General features: G+C 51.2%; 5 protein-coding genes across 5 annotated transcripts; 2 read left to right on the top strand and 3 right to left on the bottom strand.

Annotated features, from left to right (window-relative positions):
• Positions 1-208: 208 nt before the first annotated feature.
• Positions 209-3,377, bottom strand: DSM5745_02369 (MCM DNA helicase complex subunit MCM4; the record flags this gene model as incomplete). The annotated part of the gene is made up of 3 exons (XM_026744385.1): positions 209-793; positions 852-2,989; positions 3,044-3,377. 3 exons carry the CDS (start codon positions 3,375-3,377, stop codon positions 209-211), a joined length of 3,057 nt encoding a protein of 1,018 aa, XP_026607548.1.
• Positions 3,378-4,833: 1,456 nt separating this feature from the next.
• On the top strand, positions 4,834-8,533 carry DSM5745_02368 (putative DUF221 domain protein; the record flags this gene model as incomplete). Its single annotated transcript, XM_026744384.1, has 3 exons — positions 4,834-5,000; positions 5,066-7,407; positions 7,461-8,533. 3 exons carry the CDS (start codon positions 4,834-4,836, stop codon positions 8,531-8,533), a joined length of 3,582 nt encoding a protein of 1,193 aa, XP_026607547.1.
• A 401-nt stretch (positions 8,534-8,934) lies between these two features.
• On the bottom strand, positions 8,935-10,239 carry rmt2 (protein-arginine N5-methyltransferase; the record flags this gene model as incomplete). Its single annotated transcript, XM_026744383.1, has 1 exon — positions 8,935-10,239. One exon carries the CDS (start codon positions 10,237-10,239, stop codon positions 8,935-8,937), a length of 1,305 nt encoding a protein of 434 aa, XP_026607546.1.
• Positions 10,240-10,759: 520 nt separating this feature from the next.
• DSM5745_02366 (prohibitin subunit PHB2) lies at positions 10,760-11,884 on the bottom strand (the record flags this gene model as incomplete). Its single annotated transcript, XM_026744382.1, has 4 exons — positions 10,760-11,086; positions 11,160-11,515; positions 11,577-11,645; positions 11,719-11,884. The coding sequence occupies 4 exons, from the start codon at positions 11,882-11,884 to the stop codon at positions 10,760-10,762; spliced, it is 918 nt and encodes a 305-aa protein (XP_026607545.1).
• Positions 11,885-12,242: 358 nt separating this feature from the next.
• DSM5745_02365 (putative polyadenylation factor subunit CstF64) lies at positions 12,243-13,198 on the top strand (the record flags this gene model as incomplete). Its single annotated transcript, XM_026744381.1, has 2 exons — positions 12,243-12,294; positions 12,363-13,198. 2 exons carry the CDS (start codon positions 12,243-12,245, stop codon positions 13,196-13,198), a joined length of 888 nt encoding a protein of 295 aa, XP_026607544.1.
• Positions 13,199-13,670: the final 472 nt, after the last annotated feature.

Below are 13,670 nucleotides of genomic sequence, written 5' to 3'. Positions count from 1 at the left end.
GCAAAATCTGTGTACAGATGTAGGTAGAATAGACGATCAATGTAGATACCATTTAACTCGACTAAGATATTCCGCATCGCAACCAAGCCATAACGCCAAACACCTCCTTTAGAACCCAGTCATTCGAGCGCATCGTTCGCATCAACTTGAAAAATATGTACTCCGTTGCATCGTATCCTCATCACCAACTGTGGCTGCTGCTACTAGCTCACACAACTGCGCCGGCTGCGCGGCGGATGCTTCTCCGCGCACCCTCACCCAGGATGTTCACAAGACCTTCAGACTCGAGCGCGCGAACAGCTTCCGTAAACTGGGCACTATCAACCTCGGAGCTGGACTGGTCATTCAGGACTCGATAAACTTCCGCCCAGCGAGCAGCACCTCCGCTCGCCAAGTCATCAATCAAGCCCAAGATGGCGCGCTTCAAATGCTCCTTGTTTCGTCTTTCGCTCGCACTTGTGCCCTCGGTGAGTAGACTCATATCAATCAATCCTGTTCGAGAATCGGTTGCCGCTTGTTTGATGGCAGACCGGATCAAGCGCACGGCCTCTTCAACATCGTCTGCGGTCACCTCTTCGGATAGGCGCATGCGAGCGTGAGCTTCAGCCAGACGAATCATTGACTCTAGTTGACGGGTAGTAGCGGTAATTCGGCGGTCGGTGGAGCGGATATCGTCTCCAAGCTTACGCATATTCACGTATGCGTCGGAGAGGGCTTTGCCGGCTGCCGGCGTAAGAACGGGGTGCACCTTGGTCTTGGCATAGGTAATGTAGGCTGTCAAGAATTCGATAGGCTGTACGTTCCAAGAAGTCAGAAAATGCACAGTAGTTTCATAGTTGGCGTGGACTTACCAGGACTTCACGCTCGCTCGCGTTCTCAGGCCTATCTTCAAGGTACATGTTGACAATGTGCTTTGCAAGTCGACGGTCCTCCATCTCGTCCACACGGTCAAGGACGAGGTAAACAAGGTCGAAACGAGACAGCAGGGTTGGTGGCAGGTCGATATTTTGCGGAACCGGTAAGTTCGGGTTGTATCTGCTGCCAATGGGGTTGGCTGAAGCAAGAATACTTGTTCTAGCGTTCAGAGTCGTGATGATACCCGCCTTGGCAATAGAGACTGTCTGCTGCTCCATGACTTCGTGCAAAACGGAGCGCGTGGATTCGTTCATTTTGTCGAATTCGTCAATGCAGCAGACACCTCCGTCGGACAAGACCAAAGCACCGGATTCGAGAACCATTTGGCGGGTTTCCGGGTCACGCGTGACATAGGCCGTAAGACCAACGGCGGATGAGCCTTTACCACTGGTGTAGACACCGCGCGGCGCAATCTTGTGCACATATCGGAGTAGTTGGGATTTCGATGTGGAGGGGTCACCGCAGAGGAGTACGTTGATATCGCCACGGTAGCGAGGGTTACCACCCTTTTGGAATGATTTGTTGGTCCCGCCAAACATTTGGAGCAAGATGCCCTTCTTCACATCATCCATTTCATAGATACTGGGCGCGAGAGACCGGGCGAGAAGCTCATACAGATCAGGCCTTGTAGATGTCCGGAGGATCTTTTCTTCCTCTTCCGCCGAGATCTTGCGAACCTGGTCTGCGTCTCCAGCAGCTTGCTCAGAGAGTTCCTGTTCGACGGTAGAAACATCGACACCAAGTTTCTTCCGATCAATCTTCTGGACATGCAGAACATCAATATATGTCTTGAATAGAGTCTTCTGTGTCCGCTGACGAGGGTTAACTCGCACGGGGTTGGAACGGAAGATTCCCGTCACCTCAACACGATCACCTGCCTTGCAAACATCTACTAACTCGTCGTAGACACACAGAGAAACCGAGTGAGGCGTCTGACCGTCAGGGATGCTGTCAGGAGTTTCCTGCAGCTTGATGACCTGCTTGTCGGCAAAGACACAGCGGTTGTGCACAATTTGCATTGAATTTCTCTCTTGGCATGCCTGACGGGGGCAAATGGTGGGCTCGGCTATCTTGCCGCGGTCTATATCGACCTGGACCGAGTGGTTACAGACTTGACAGCGGAAGAACGCCTCTTTCATGTCGGGAATAATGGGCGTGGCTCGGATGACCAATCCCTTGATACTCACCAATTTGTCCATATCGGCCGGGTCGAGGTCTCTCATGTTGATTGTGGAGTCGAGGCCGAACGGCAGAACCTTGTATGGTTTTGTCTCAGCCTCAGCAACCAAATCCGGAATCTCAGTTTGCGGCATCCTGCCCGACTCGCTCATAGCATCAGAGCTGGGAACAACAGGAGCTGAACTCAAGTCCCTGTGGTTGTTCTGGCCGCGTTGTAGTCGAGACCGCAGGCGATCCATTTCTTTGGCTGCCAGCTCGACCATGACATCCCGCACGCTTTGATCCATGAGAGGGATAATTTCCTGGGGGTAGGCCTGGAGCTGATGCCACAGCTTCAAGGTTGGCGGGTATGCCTTGAGGTTCTTTGCGTCCAAATTAAGACTGGTAACACCCAATTGGCGCATGGTGTTCAGCATGTCGATATACTCTCGTTCCTCCGCCGACTCTCCCATTCGACGTGTTTCATCTTCCGTGGCTCCGTCCGCCCATAGACGATACTTGGTGGTGAAATTGTGCAGAAAGTTCTTGAACGCCGACATGGAATCCTGAATGGAGATATTGGTACCCCAAATCACACGGGTGGAACTACCTCCCATAGCCTCTGCTTCTGAGGTGTCTGGGTGGATGTTGGAAAACGTAGCATCGGATTGAAGCTCGCCATCAGCGGCAGGAACTCCATTAGCATCCACGAAAACTCTGCGTCTGCGGCTTGGTGTTGACCCGAACCCTCCAGAATGGAGGTCGCTACGGCGGGAAGCGATACGCTGGCCGTCCAAGCCCTGGCGTGATGAAACGAATAGACCGCTGCTATCGCTGTGAATATCTGAGTGGCCTGTCTGCCGGCCGAAAGCACGTGTGGGGCTGGAACTGGATACATATCGGATAGGTGAGGAATCTTATCAAGCAGCATTAGCATCTGCAACCCATGCTTCGGAAGGATAGTGTCTACCTCGAAGAGCAGTTCCATTGGCACGGGGCGTCGTCTCTCCATCGTCCATAGTGGACGAAGCCCTGATAGGCGAACTGGGTTCTTCCATTCTAGCATCTGGTGTCTCAGCGGCGCTGCTGTTTCCTCTGGCGGGTGACGATTGGTAGAACATGGGGGAAGAGGAAGGGACGGCAGCCTCGCCCTGTAGTCGGCGCGAAGCACGAGGCGTCGTTTGAGAATTGGTTGTTTGAGATTGCTGCTGCGAGCGTGTTGAGCGAGTTGAGCGAGCCGGTGATGCGGTAGCCGAGTCCCTCGCCGGACGACCCCTGCGGCGGGAAGGAGCGGGAGAAGACATTGTATTTAGAGGTGAATAATTCAAATTAGTATGAAAAGGAAAACGGAATTAAGAGGAATAGAGGTCAGCTAAAACAAGGGTTTTGGTAATGCTGGTGTGAAGGTTCAGCAGTAAGAAGGGATATTTGGCGGGTGGACAACAAACGCTCAGCTTGGTCGCTCGAAGATTTTTGGACTGGTCGCGCCCCGACACGTCTCACGCGTAAAGTGACTACCAGTTTGGGCGAGCGCGTAGCGATCACGTGTTATCTTTTCTACATATATGATATCCCCGTGTAAAAATCACTCGCATCACAAGGTAAATCATCGCTGCATAAAAAAATGGCTATAGAATATTGCAGTGCATTGCATACCTCCTCTGGAATTCTGAGAGTTATCTGGTGCCTACTCCAAACAAGCGCTTGATTTCTGCCTTCCTGAACGTATCATGCCGCATGACGAGGGCCCTGTAGCTCTTTGACGAGTTACTACCCAAAAAGCCACCTTCGCAATCGTGGATCAGAATTCCAACCACCTATCTGCTGTTGCATCAGTCATAGCGCAGGAATCTGCACCCTGTCTCCCTGGTGTTGACTGTACTCCGTACTCGGAGAAGCCTTGGCAGACGTATTGGCACCGCCACTTGTACCACAGTGGAACCAGGTGGCTGACAGCTACACCAAATCAGGCCTAGCTCTTCTCCTTTCAACGTGGTTCGTGAGCTCTGCCAATGAAAATTGAAGGCTCATTCAGGAGAAAACGCACTAAGCCGTTTGAAGATACCCTCACGATCGAGGTCCCTTTATCAGCTTCCTGTCTGAATCTTCTAAAAGAGTTCATTGTAGTTGTTGTTATTTTCGGCTCTTAAGCGCCAGCTATTTCCTTATAAGGCGTCTGATTTCATCAGGGCCAATCCTTTGACTGGCAGCACAGGTTGAATGGGGAGAGGAGCGCCTCTGGGATCGGCCAAGTTTCAGCAGGCGCTTGATGTCATGCACTAAAACCCTTCGATCTGCGAATCCCACGAATAATGGGCAGCGCCTCTGCCTTAAGGGACAATTCGTGGAGATCGATGATGCCTTTATCTGCAACATCATTATATCTGGTAGTGGGCACCGAGGACGCTTTTCATAATCTTGGTTCTTCCGTTCTTCGCTTGCGGATCTTTATTCCTCTCCTGTCGCTCAAACAAACCGTCTTCTACCTCACCTGAGTCACCTCCCCTTCCTGATCGACTTCTCGATCGACTTCCTCATTTTCATTATCAACATTTGCGTACTCTGGAGTACTTTTTCGACATCACTCTCGGACCTTTAGAGCTTGTTTCCGCTTCGTTTCGGAATGCGTTGAACATCAACACTCGGTCGGTCGAATTACTGTATACTCGTCTCACCAATGCTTTAGCCGTTACTTCCAACTCATATTGCGAGTTCTTTCCATATACGTCACCGGTGCTGGAGGTCTGAGACCTTGCAATAATGGCAAACGACTTGGGTTCGGCCTTGGAGCACGCAGGCGGCAAAGGCCAAGAGAGAGAAGGCATCTCTCTCAAAACATTCATAGCATCTTTAGCGGCTGCGCTGATCATTTTTGCCGTTGAATTCCTCTTGTTCCTGGCTCTCAAAGGAAAGCTCACGCGCATCTAGTAAGTTTACTTGCCCAGTCACGCACATTGTCGGACTGTGTCGCTAACTCTGGGCTTTCTTCAAGCCAACCCCGAACATACCTGGTCCCCGACAGAGAACGTACTGAACCGTCGCCCCCCGGCCTATTCCATTGGATCAGCCCGATCTTTCGTACTTCCAGCTCCGAATTTGTGCAGAAATGTGGCCTGGACGCATATTTCTTTCTGCGCTATCTGCGAATGCTACTCAAGATCTTTCTTCCGCTCGGCTGCATCATCTTGCCGACGCTATTAACTGTTAATAGAGTAGACGGCAAAAACCAGTCATACAAGAATGGCACTGAAACCGGGGATCGCTGGAATGTGACTGGCTTGGACCAACTAGCCTGGGGTAACGTCGCCCCAGAAAACACACACCGTTACTGGGCTCATCTGGTTATGGCCATTATTCTTATCGTCTACGTCTGCTTTGTCTTCTTTGACGAACTAAGAGGCTACATACGTCTTCGCCAAGCCTACTTGACTTCTCCCCAGCATCGATTGCGCGCTTCCGCGACGACAGTTCTGGTGACTACCATTCCAGAGAAATGGCTTACTGTGGAGGCTTTGGAGGGACTGTACGATGTTTTCCCCGGTGGTATTCGGAACATCTGGATTAACCGAAATTTCGACGACCTTAACGAAAAAGTCAAAGAGCGGGATAAGCTTGCGTTGAAACTCGAGACTGCAGAGACGGAGCTAATCATCAAGTGCAAAAAGGCTCAAATGAAACAAGCCAAAACCGCTGCCAGAAAAGCTGGAGGTAAGGGCGCTGAGAAGAAAGAGCAGGATACAGCAAATTCCAAAGCTTCAAAATTGGCCATAGGAGCTGGTATCAGCTCCGGCGATCCACACCAGGCTCATACACTTCAAGAAGTCCTGCATCGCGATACAATGTCTTCAAACGATCCGAGAACTCACAAGCGGAGACATCTTAACCCGCTAGAGCCGGCTGTGGGACTGGCGGGTGCTGTCGGTCAGGGGGTCGGTAGGTTGGGTAAGACGGTCTTTGGCACCGTCAAAAGACACGATCATCGTACTTCGGATGGGGATATCAGTGGCTTGGAGAGCGCTACAGACGAGAATACTGCTGGTCATCCCACCGGAGAAGGACCTGCAGCCAGACCGAGTGCCGAAGGAGACAGCTCGCACCCAAAGCGGCCCTTTTGGAAAAGCCGGCCGTCCACCCTTTCTAAATCAAGTAACAGGACAGAGCCTGATGAGCTTCCGCTTACGGCTCCAGAGTCTCCTGTTGACGGTGAAGGTGACTATTCTAGTTCTAGCGAGGACTCACCGGTAAAGGCTCGTGCAGATAATGACATTAGCCTCTCGAGAAACGACGGCGCCGAAGTCGAAGATGACACCTACCCAGTGGCATATAACGAGAATTTCGAGAAAGAAGATCTCGGTGAACCACTATGGAAGAAGTACATCCGTCCAAAGGATCGAGATACCATGCGGTTGCCGATTTTTGGTATCAGTTGGATGCCTTCGATCTGGCTTCTGGGAAAGAAAGTTGACACTATCGACTATTGCCGCAAAGAGGTGGCTCGTTTGAATCTCGAAATTGAGATAGATCAGCAACACCCCGAGAAATTTCCGTTGATGAATTCGGCCTTCATCCAGTTCAACCACCAGGTGGCTGCGCATATGGCTTGTCAGGCTGTCAGTCACCATGTGCCCAAACAGATGGCTCCCCGCACAGTGGAAATTTCACCAGATGACGTTATCTGGGACAACATGTCCATCAAATGGTGGGAACGCTATCTACGCACATTTGGGATATACGCTATTGTCATTGGTATGGTGATAGGCTGGGCGTTTCCGGTAGCCTTTACTGGATTGCTGTCCCAGCTCTCGTATCTTGAAGGCGCATTCACATGGCTCTCCTGGATAAACAAAATGCCAGAATGGCTTATTTCCGCTGTTCAAGGTATCTTGCCTCCCTTGTTCCTGGCCATACTGATGGCCATCCTGCCATTGATGCTTCGCTTCCTATGTCGAGCACAGGGTCTTCAAACAGGCATGGGCATTGAGCTCACCGTGCAAAATTACTTCTTCGCATTTCTCTTCGTCCAGCTGTTCCTGGTTGTTGCAATCGCATCAAGTTTCTCAACCATCATCGATAATATCACCAACTTCACAAACTGGCCGGAGCTTCTAGCTCAGAATATCCCCTCGTCGAGCAATTACTTCTTCTCCTATATGATTTTGCAAGCGCTTTCCGTGAGTGCTGGAGCTCTGGTGCAAATATTCAGCCTTGTGAGTTGGTTTATTCTTGCTCCAATGTTGGATTCAACGGCACGCAGAAAATGGGCTCGAACCACCAACCTGAACCAGATGCAATGGGGTACATTCTTCCCAGTGTACACTACTCTTGCATCTATCGGTATGTTTAATCCCTCTTAACTCCTCTCTCTTTGAGATCTGACCAGGTGTTAGGGCTGATTTACTCCGTCATTGCGCCCCTTATCATGGTATTCAACGTGATCACTTTTGGCTTGTTCTGGTTCGTTTACCGCTATAACACCCTTTATGTCACGAAGTTCCGCTTCGACACTGGAGGATTACTTTTTCCCCGTGCCATCAACCAGTTGTTCACGGGTATCTATGTCATGGAGCTCAGTTTGATCGGCCTCTTCTTTTTGGTCCGTGATACCAACGGAGCTGTTTCGTGCAAGGGACAAGCAATCATCATGATCATCATGACAGCACTCACAGTGGGGTTCCAAGTTCTGCTAAATGACGCTTTTGGGCCTCTAATTCGTTACTTGCCCGTTACTCTGGAAGACGATGCCGTACGCCGCGATGAAGAATTTGCTCGCGTACAGAGGGCACGATTAGGTTTGGACGATGATGAGGAAGAAGAGGAAGCAGAGGGAGAGCCGGACACTCTCGAGCATCAACTGAAGGAACGTGAACGCGCCGAATTTCAGGCTAGTGAAGAAGCCCGCGATATTGAAATGAAGAAACTCGAAGGCGGCGTAAATAGGAGGGCGTCTGGGCTCAGGCACAAAGGACAGAGGCTTGACCCAGCGACCGCCGCCAACCTGAATGCCTCCTCTCGTCGACCATCTTGGGCCACTCAAACCGCCCAGTCTCCCCACCGACGATCTAAGTTCTTTGGTGCAAACTCAGCAGAGTCTGTGCCCACCATTCAACGGATGCGCGAAAAGCTCGATAAAGATGCTGAAGCTCAAGGTCCAGTAACGGGTCATTCCCGCAACTCTGCACTGTTTGCAGGCATCCACGATGAGCTGGAGGATCTTACCCCCGACGAACGCGATCAACTTGTCCAGCGAGCTTTCCAACACGACGCTCTTCGGTCCAAGCGTCCAGTCATCTGGATTCCTCGGGATGATCTCGGAGTCAGTGACGACGAGATTTACCGCACCCAGCGCTTCAGCAAGCACATCTGGATTAGCAACGAGTACCAAGCGCTTGATGGAAAGTGTCGCACCATCTTCAGCCGCAGTCCACCTGACTTCTCTGAAGTCGATCTCATTCAGCTATAGAAACTTTCCTTTATTAACTGTCACCTGTACATAACTCAGACGGCCTATCGACAACCCTTGACGTGATGATTGATTCGATTCCACAATTAGCGAATGGCGTTTTGCTTGGACATGAGCTTTGTTTTGCCTGCTGCTTGTTCCATTGTTTTATGTTCTGGGGGCATATCTCGCATCCCTGACCGAGGGCTCTTCATTTTGGATCAAGCGTGAATCACTTAGCGTCGAGCGAACCTATCATTGATTTGAAACAATAGTCCAATTAATGATTACATTGAATACAGTTTATGTCGCACTTCTACCGAGCATCCCCTACGTAGTGGTATAAATAATTACGTCGACATAACGTGTTCATTCTCAGGTATTCTGTTAAATGCCGGCCACCTATTATTATCTGCCCACATTTAATCCATGTACTTGCACAGCGGAAGCCGATACTTGTCTATACTCCAGTACGGCCGGCGAACACCGTTCCACTCTCCCTCCAGCTTCGGCACATCAATCTCCTCCCACTCGACATCAAATCCAGCCTCAAAGATATCCATCTCCACGACCTTCTGGTAGACATCATAGCTGATCTGTCGGTCTGCACCCATGCCATTGAAGAAACTCCATTTACCCTCCTGCTCCAACACACCAATAACCTGCTCCGTGAAGAAGTCCCGGAAATCGGCATACGACTCGGCAAAGGTATCGTAGTAGATGGCATCGAACATCACGCCCTCCGCGACCAGCCCAGGAAGAATATCCTGCCACTTGCCCTCGTGGATAGTGACGCCCGGCTTCTCGTGCCAGCCCTTCCGCTTCATTTCGGCGACTACGCCCGGATGTGCTTCGATGATGTGGTGTGCTAAGGGGGCCTGCTCCTGGATGAAACCGTCGACGATGCCCATTCCGTGTCCGACGTTGAGGACGCGGAGGCCCGGTGTTGGGAGAAGTTGTTTTGCGGATTTGGCCATGATCTCGGTTTCCCAGGCCATCATAACGCCGTTCTGGTCTTGGTCCAGCAGCCGGTCTTGTTGGAAGGTTAGGTCGGAGTTTAGGTAGCGGGAGCTGGTGACGCTGGGATCGGCTTCAGCTTCGGCTGTTTGTGTAGTCTCTGTGGTTGCGGCGGTTGTGGAATCGACTAGTTGCGGGACAGACTCGTCGTCTGCTGTGTTTGAGGCGCTTGCACCGGCATCGGTGATTTCCTGTTGTTCTTGCTCCTCTTCTTGGTCCTCTTCCATCTCTTCGTCTGACAATTGTTCGTATCCGTCGAGCCTGTTCAGCAGCAGCTCCGCCCTGACTCCGGCATCCACGATCATCTCATAAAGCTCGGTTAATCCCAGTCTCCTCGCAATACATCCCGGAGTCTCATTGTTCAGGTCCAGATCATTCCAAATAGCGCCCTCCTGCAGAAGAAGCCTCACAGTCTGCACGGCGGCCTGAACTGTGCTCTCCTGCTCACTGGTCTGTTCTTCTCCGTTTGTCTGGACGCCGTTAGGCGCGCCATTTGTCTTCACGTCTTCCTCCACGTCAGGCTCGCAAGCTGCAATGGCCGCGTGGAGCGGAGAGTAGCCGGTCTCCGGGTCCTTAACGTTGGCGGGGTTGCTGGCCGCATCGTTGGCACGGAGGAGCCGTCGGAGCTTTTGGGTGTCATGCTGGGAGGCTGCGAGGAGGACTTCTTGAACACTGAGGTCGACGTCGATTTCGGTCATTGGGTCTGCCATTCTGCTAGAGCGTCAGCTAAAGTTACAGCGTACACTTGTGCTCGTGTATGCACCTTGGCGCGAACGGGTGGTAGAAGGTGCGATATGCTCAAGGGCGAAAATAACTCACGTTAGAATTTGACCCTTAGATTACCCTGTCGTATGGGCGAATAGATGTAAAGATGATATATGCAGCTTATGTTTGCTGCGACCTGATGGTACGGTAAGAGAGCAGAGTAAAAAATGCTTCCCCGCCTGAGATATAAAATTTCCACCCGCCGCTCTCGTCCCCGCATTCAGTTGAATCAAGAACTGGAACCTACGATTCGGACAAAAGTTAAGTGCCGCGAGGTATAAGGCTTGCGGGCAAATGACCTTGAATTATGATAGAGAAGAGACACGATTCGCCTTTGCTGTGGTAACCTGAAAAACTATTTGTACAAATGATTTATTCGCAATAACTCCTGAGGGGAGTATTGCGCGGAAGGAAGATTCACTAGTCCCAGACAATCTTCCATATTTTCCCCCACCATTTTGTTCCTTATTTGGTGTCGCTATCCGCGCCAGCGTTGACGTTCAAGCCAAGACCTTCGCTATCCAGGTACAGCTTGTTCCTTCCGCCGTTCTCCTGGATGATCTGGGCAATGTGTCTAGCGTTCTCAATCCTCCGAAGCTCAATGTAGCTCTTGCTTTTCTTGATCGCTTCTCCGATAAGTTCGGCCGATCGGGCTTCACCCTGGGCGCGGACGATGAATGCTTGCTTCTCTTGACGGGCCTTGTCAACCAGGAAGGCCGCTCGTTGGGCTTCTTGTTGGGCGACTTGCTTGGCTTCGACAGCGGCAGTAAATTCGGGGGAGAAGGTCAGGTGCTAGAAGAACGGAAAGTACACATTAGAACCGGAAACTCAAGCTGCGGGGAATGTATGGAAGAACTCTGCTTACCGTAAGAGATACATCGTCCAGAGCGATGTTGAAGCGAGCTGCGCGACGAGCGAGGTTATCCCGGACAAGTCTTGCGACGTTCTCACGTTGAGTGATCAGTTGACTGGCGTTGAACTGAGCGACCACGCTCTTCAACACTTCGTTCACAATAGATGGAAGCACTCGCTCATCAAAATCTTGACCAAGTGTTCGGTAGATCTGAGGAAGAGCATCCACCCGTGGCCTCGACAGCACACGGCAGGTGATGTTCACCATCTGTAGATCCTTGGTGCCGGTCAGGGAAGCAATGTTTCTCGGCTTGGCTCGGACATCGTAGATGATCGGGGTCTCGATCAGAGGAATCGCGAAGTGAGTTCCTTGAGTAATAATATAGTCAGAACAGTATGCTAGCAGAATGGCCTGGGAAGCGGCGCTTACCTTCAGAGTAGATGTCCTTCTTGACACCACCGAATCGGGAGTATTTGATTGCGCGATGACCACCATCAACTGCAGCCAACCATTTAGCAAATTTTCTTGTCACAGCGCAAAGAACGAGAGAAATGAGAAAACAGTGTCCTACCGTTGAAGAGAGAGTTTGATAGAGCCCATCCTCCAACACCAAGTACAACCAGAGCTACGGTAGCACCCGCTCCTCCGCGTCCTCCGCCAGAAAAACCGCCGAAGCGCCTTTGGTTCTGCAGTATGAGCTGCAGCCGCTCCCACTGCTCTTTCGGGATCCGAGACATGATAGTTGTGGTATAAAGTAGGTTGGTGTCTGGATGACAAGGTCGGAAAGCCCTTGAGGTTCGTGCAGTTTCCGGCAGTTCTCCAGATTTGGACACCGCCTTGGCAGCTCTCTTTGCTCCCCTCAAGTCAGATGTAAATTGCTCCATCAAAGACAATTGTCTCAGAGAGTTCCAGAAGAAGGAGATTGTTGAAATTATAGAAGCAAGAGCTTTATATCAAACTAGAGACTACTCCCATTCTTCCCCTACCTCTCTGCTGTGGTCCCAGGATACACATCTTATTCACTCACATTGTTGCTTGACATAGCTTTGCGGCGCTTTGTACTATTCACTACTATTCAGCTTCACAATCGCAAAGATGGGTCCAGACAGAGCAGGCAAAAGTGTCTTCCTCGGAAACATACCTTACAGTACGCCCTTTCTCTCTTGCGCCCCAAAACCTAATATCCGGATTCAGCTAATAACATCCTTGCCTAAGACCTCACTGAGGAACAGGTCAAAGACATCCTTAGCACCGCCGGTACCGTGACGAAATTCCGCTTGATGATGAACCCCGAGACAGGAAAGCCTAAAGGCTATGGATTCGCAGACTTTGCAGACGCGGATGCCGCGGCCTCTGCCGTGCGCAATTTGAACGACTACGAGATCATGGGCCGCAAAATTCGCGTGGACTGGCCTCATAACAACGAAAAAGACTCTGTGCCCGAGGACTACTCACAGCCGGCGCAAATGCCAGGTCAGGACGGGCAGCTAGGAGGTCCGTCGTCGCTATCTGCCCCGCTCCCACCTCTCCCGCCAGGCGTCGAGTTGCCTCCGCATCTAGATTGCCCTAACGCGATCTCGCAAACACTCGCCGCTCTCCCTCCAAATCAGTTGCTTGATGTGCTTCAACAAATGAAGACTCTCGCTGTATCAGATCCAGCTCGTGCCACAGAACTCCTACGACAAGCACCTCAGCTTGCATACGCCATTTTCCAAGCACTACTCCTGTTGAACCTCGTCGACTACCAGACCCTGGGGGCTGTGGTGGAGCAAGCTGCACAGCCTACGGCACCACCACCTTCTGCCCCTCCTGCTGCCGCCGCGTTTCAACCTTTTGGCGCTGTCCCCGGACAAGTATCGACGCCGCCAATGATGAGTACACCCTTTGCTCAACCGCCCCCGCAGCAACCACAGCAACAGGTTCCCGGACAAGATGAGCTACTGCAGCAAGTTCTTAATATGCCCCAGTCGGCCATTGACGCTCTTCCACCCATGGAGCGCAGCCAAATCATGCTGCTGCGGCAGCAGCTAATGCAGGGTGGCCTGCGGTGATACGATTTCGTTATTCGGTTGATTAGGCGGTGATATCTATTTTTTTTTTGAACATTTCGAATTCATGGCGTACAGGGTTCGCTTGGGGGACTTAGGATTTGCCTCGGATGATACCTGAAAGTTAGCAGATCTCATACATTTCTTGTTTTCTGTATTATTCTACATTGTTATCTGTTTTCTCGAGGCACATATACAAACCAATGTACTTGCGCCGCGGCAGCTTGCTGAGGCGTTGAGAAGCTCTCAGAGACATCAAAAGTGGCTAAGTAGGAACCCAAAGTACGGCTGGTCAGCCAGCTTTTCATCAACGCCGTGATCATCTCTCCTATGCAGTTTGTAGACCTTTCCAATAGGCATGGATATGCGTTACCATCAAATTTCTATGCCCATCTGACTTGCTACCAGCCCTAATTAATGCAGCATGAGCGTCAATCCCACTAGATGCAGGTGCCACCTCGTACTTTTTCTCTTC

This window comes from Aspergillus mulundensis, assembly GCF_003369625.1.
Source record: "Aspergillus mulundensis strain DSM 5745 chromosome Unknown scaffold_1, whole genome shotgun sequence".
Taxonomy (NCBI): domain Eukaryota; kingdom Fungi; phylum Ascomycota; class Eurotiomycetes; order Eurotiales; family Aspergillaceae; genus Aspergillus; species Aspergillus mulundensis.
This window is presented reverse-complemented; position numbering and strand designations above follow the sequence as displayed.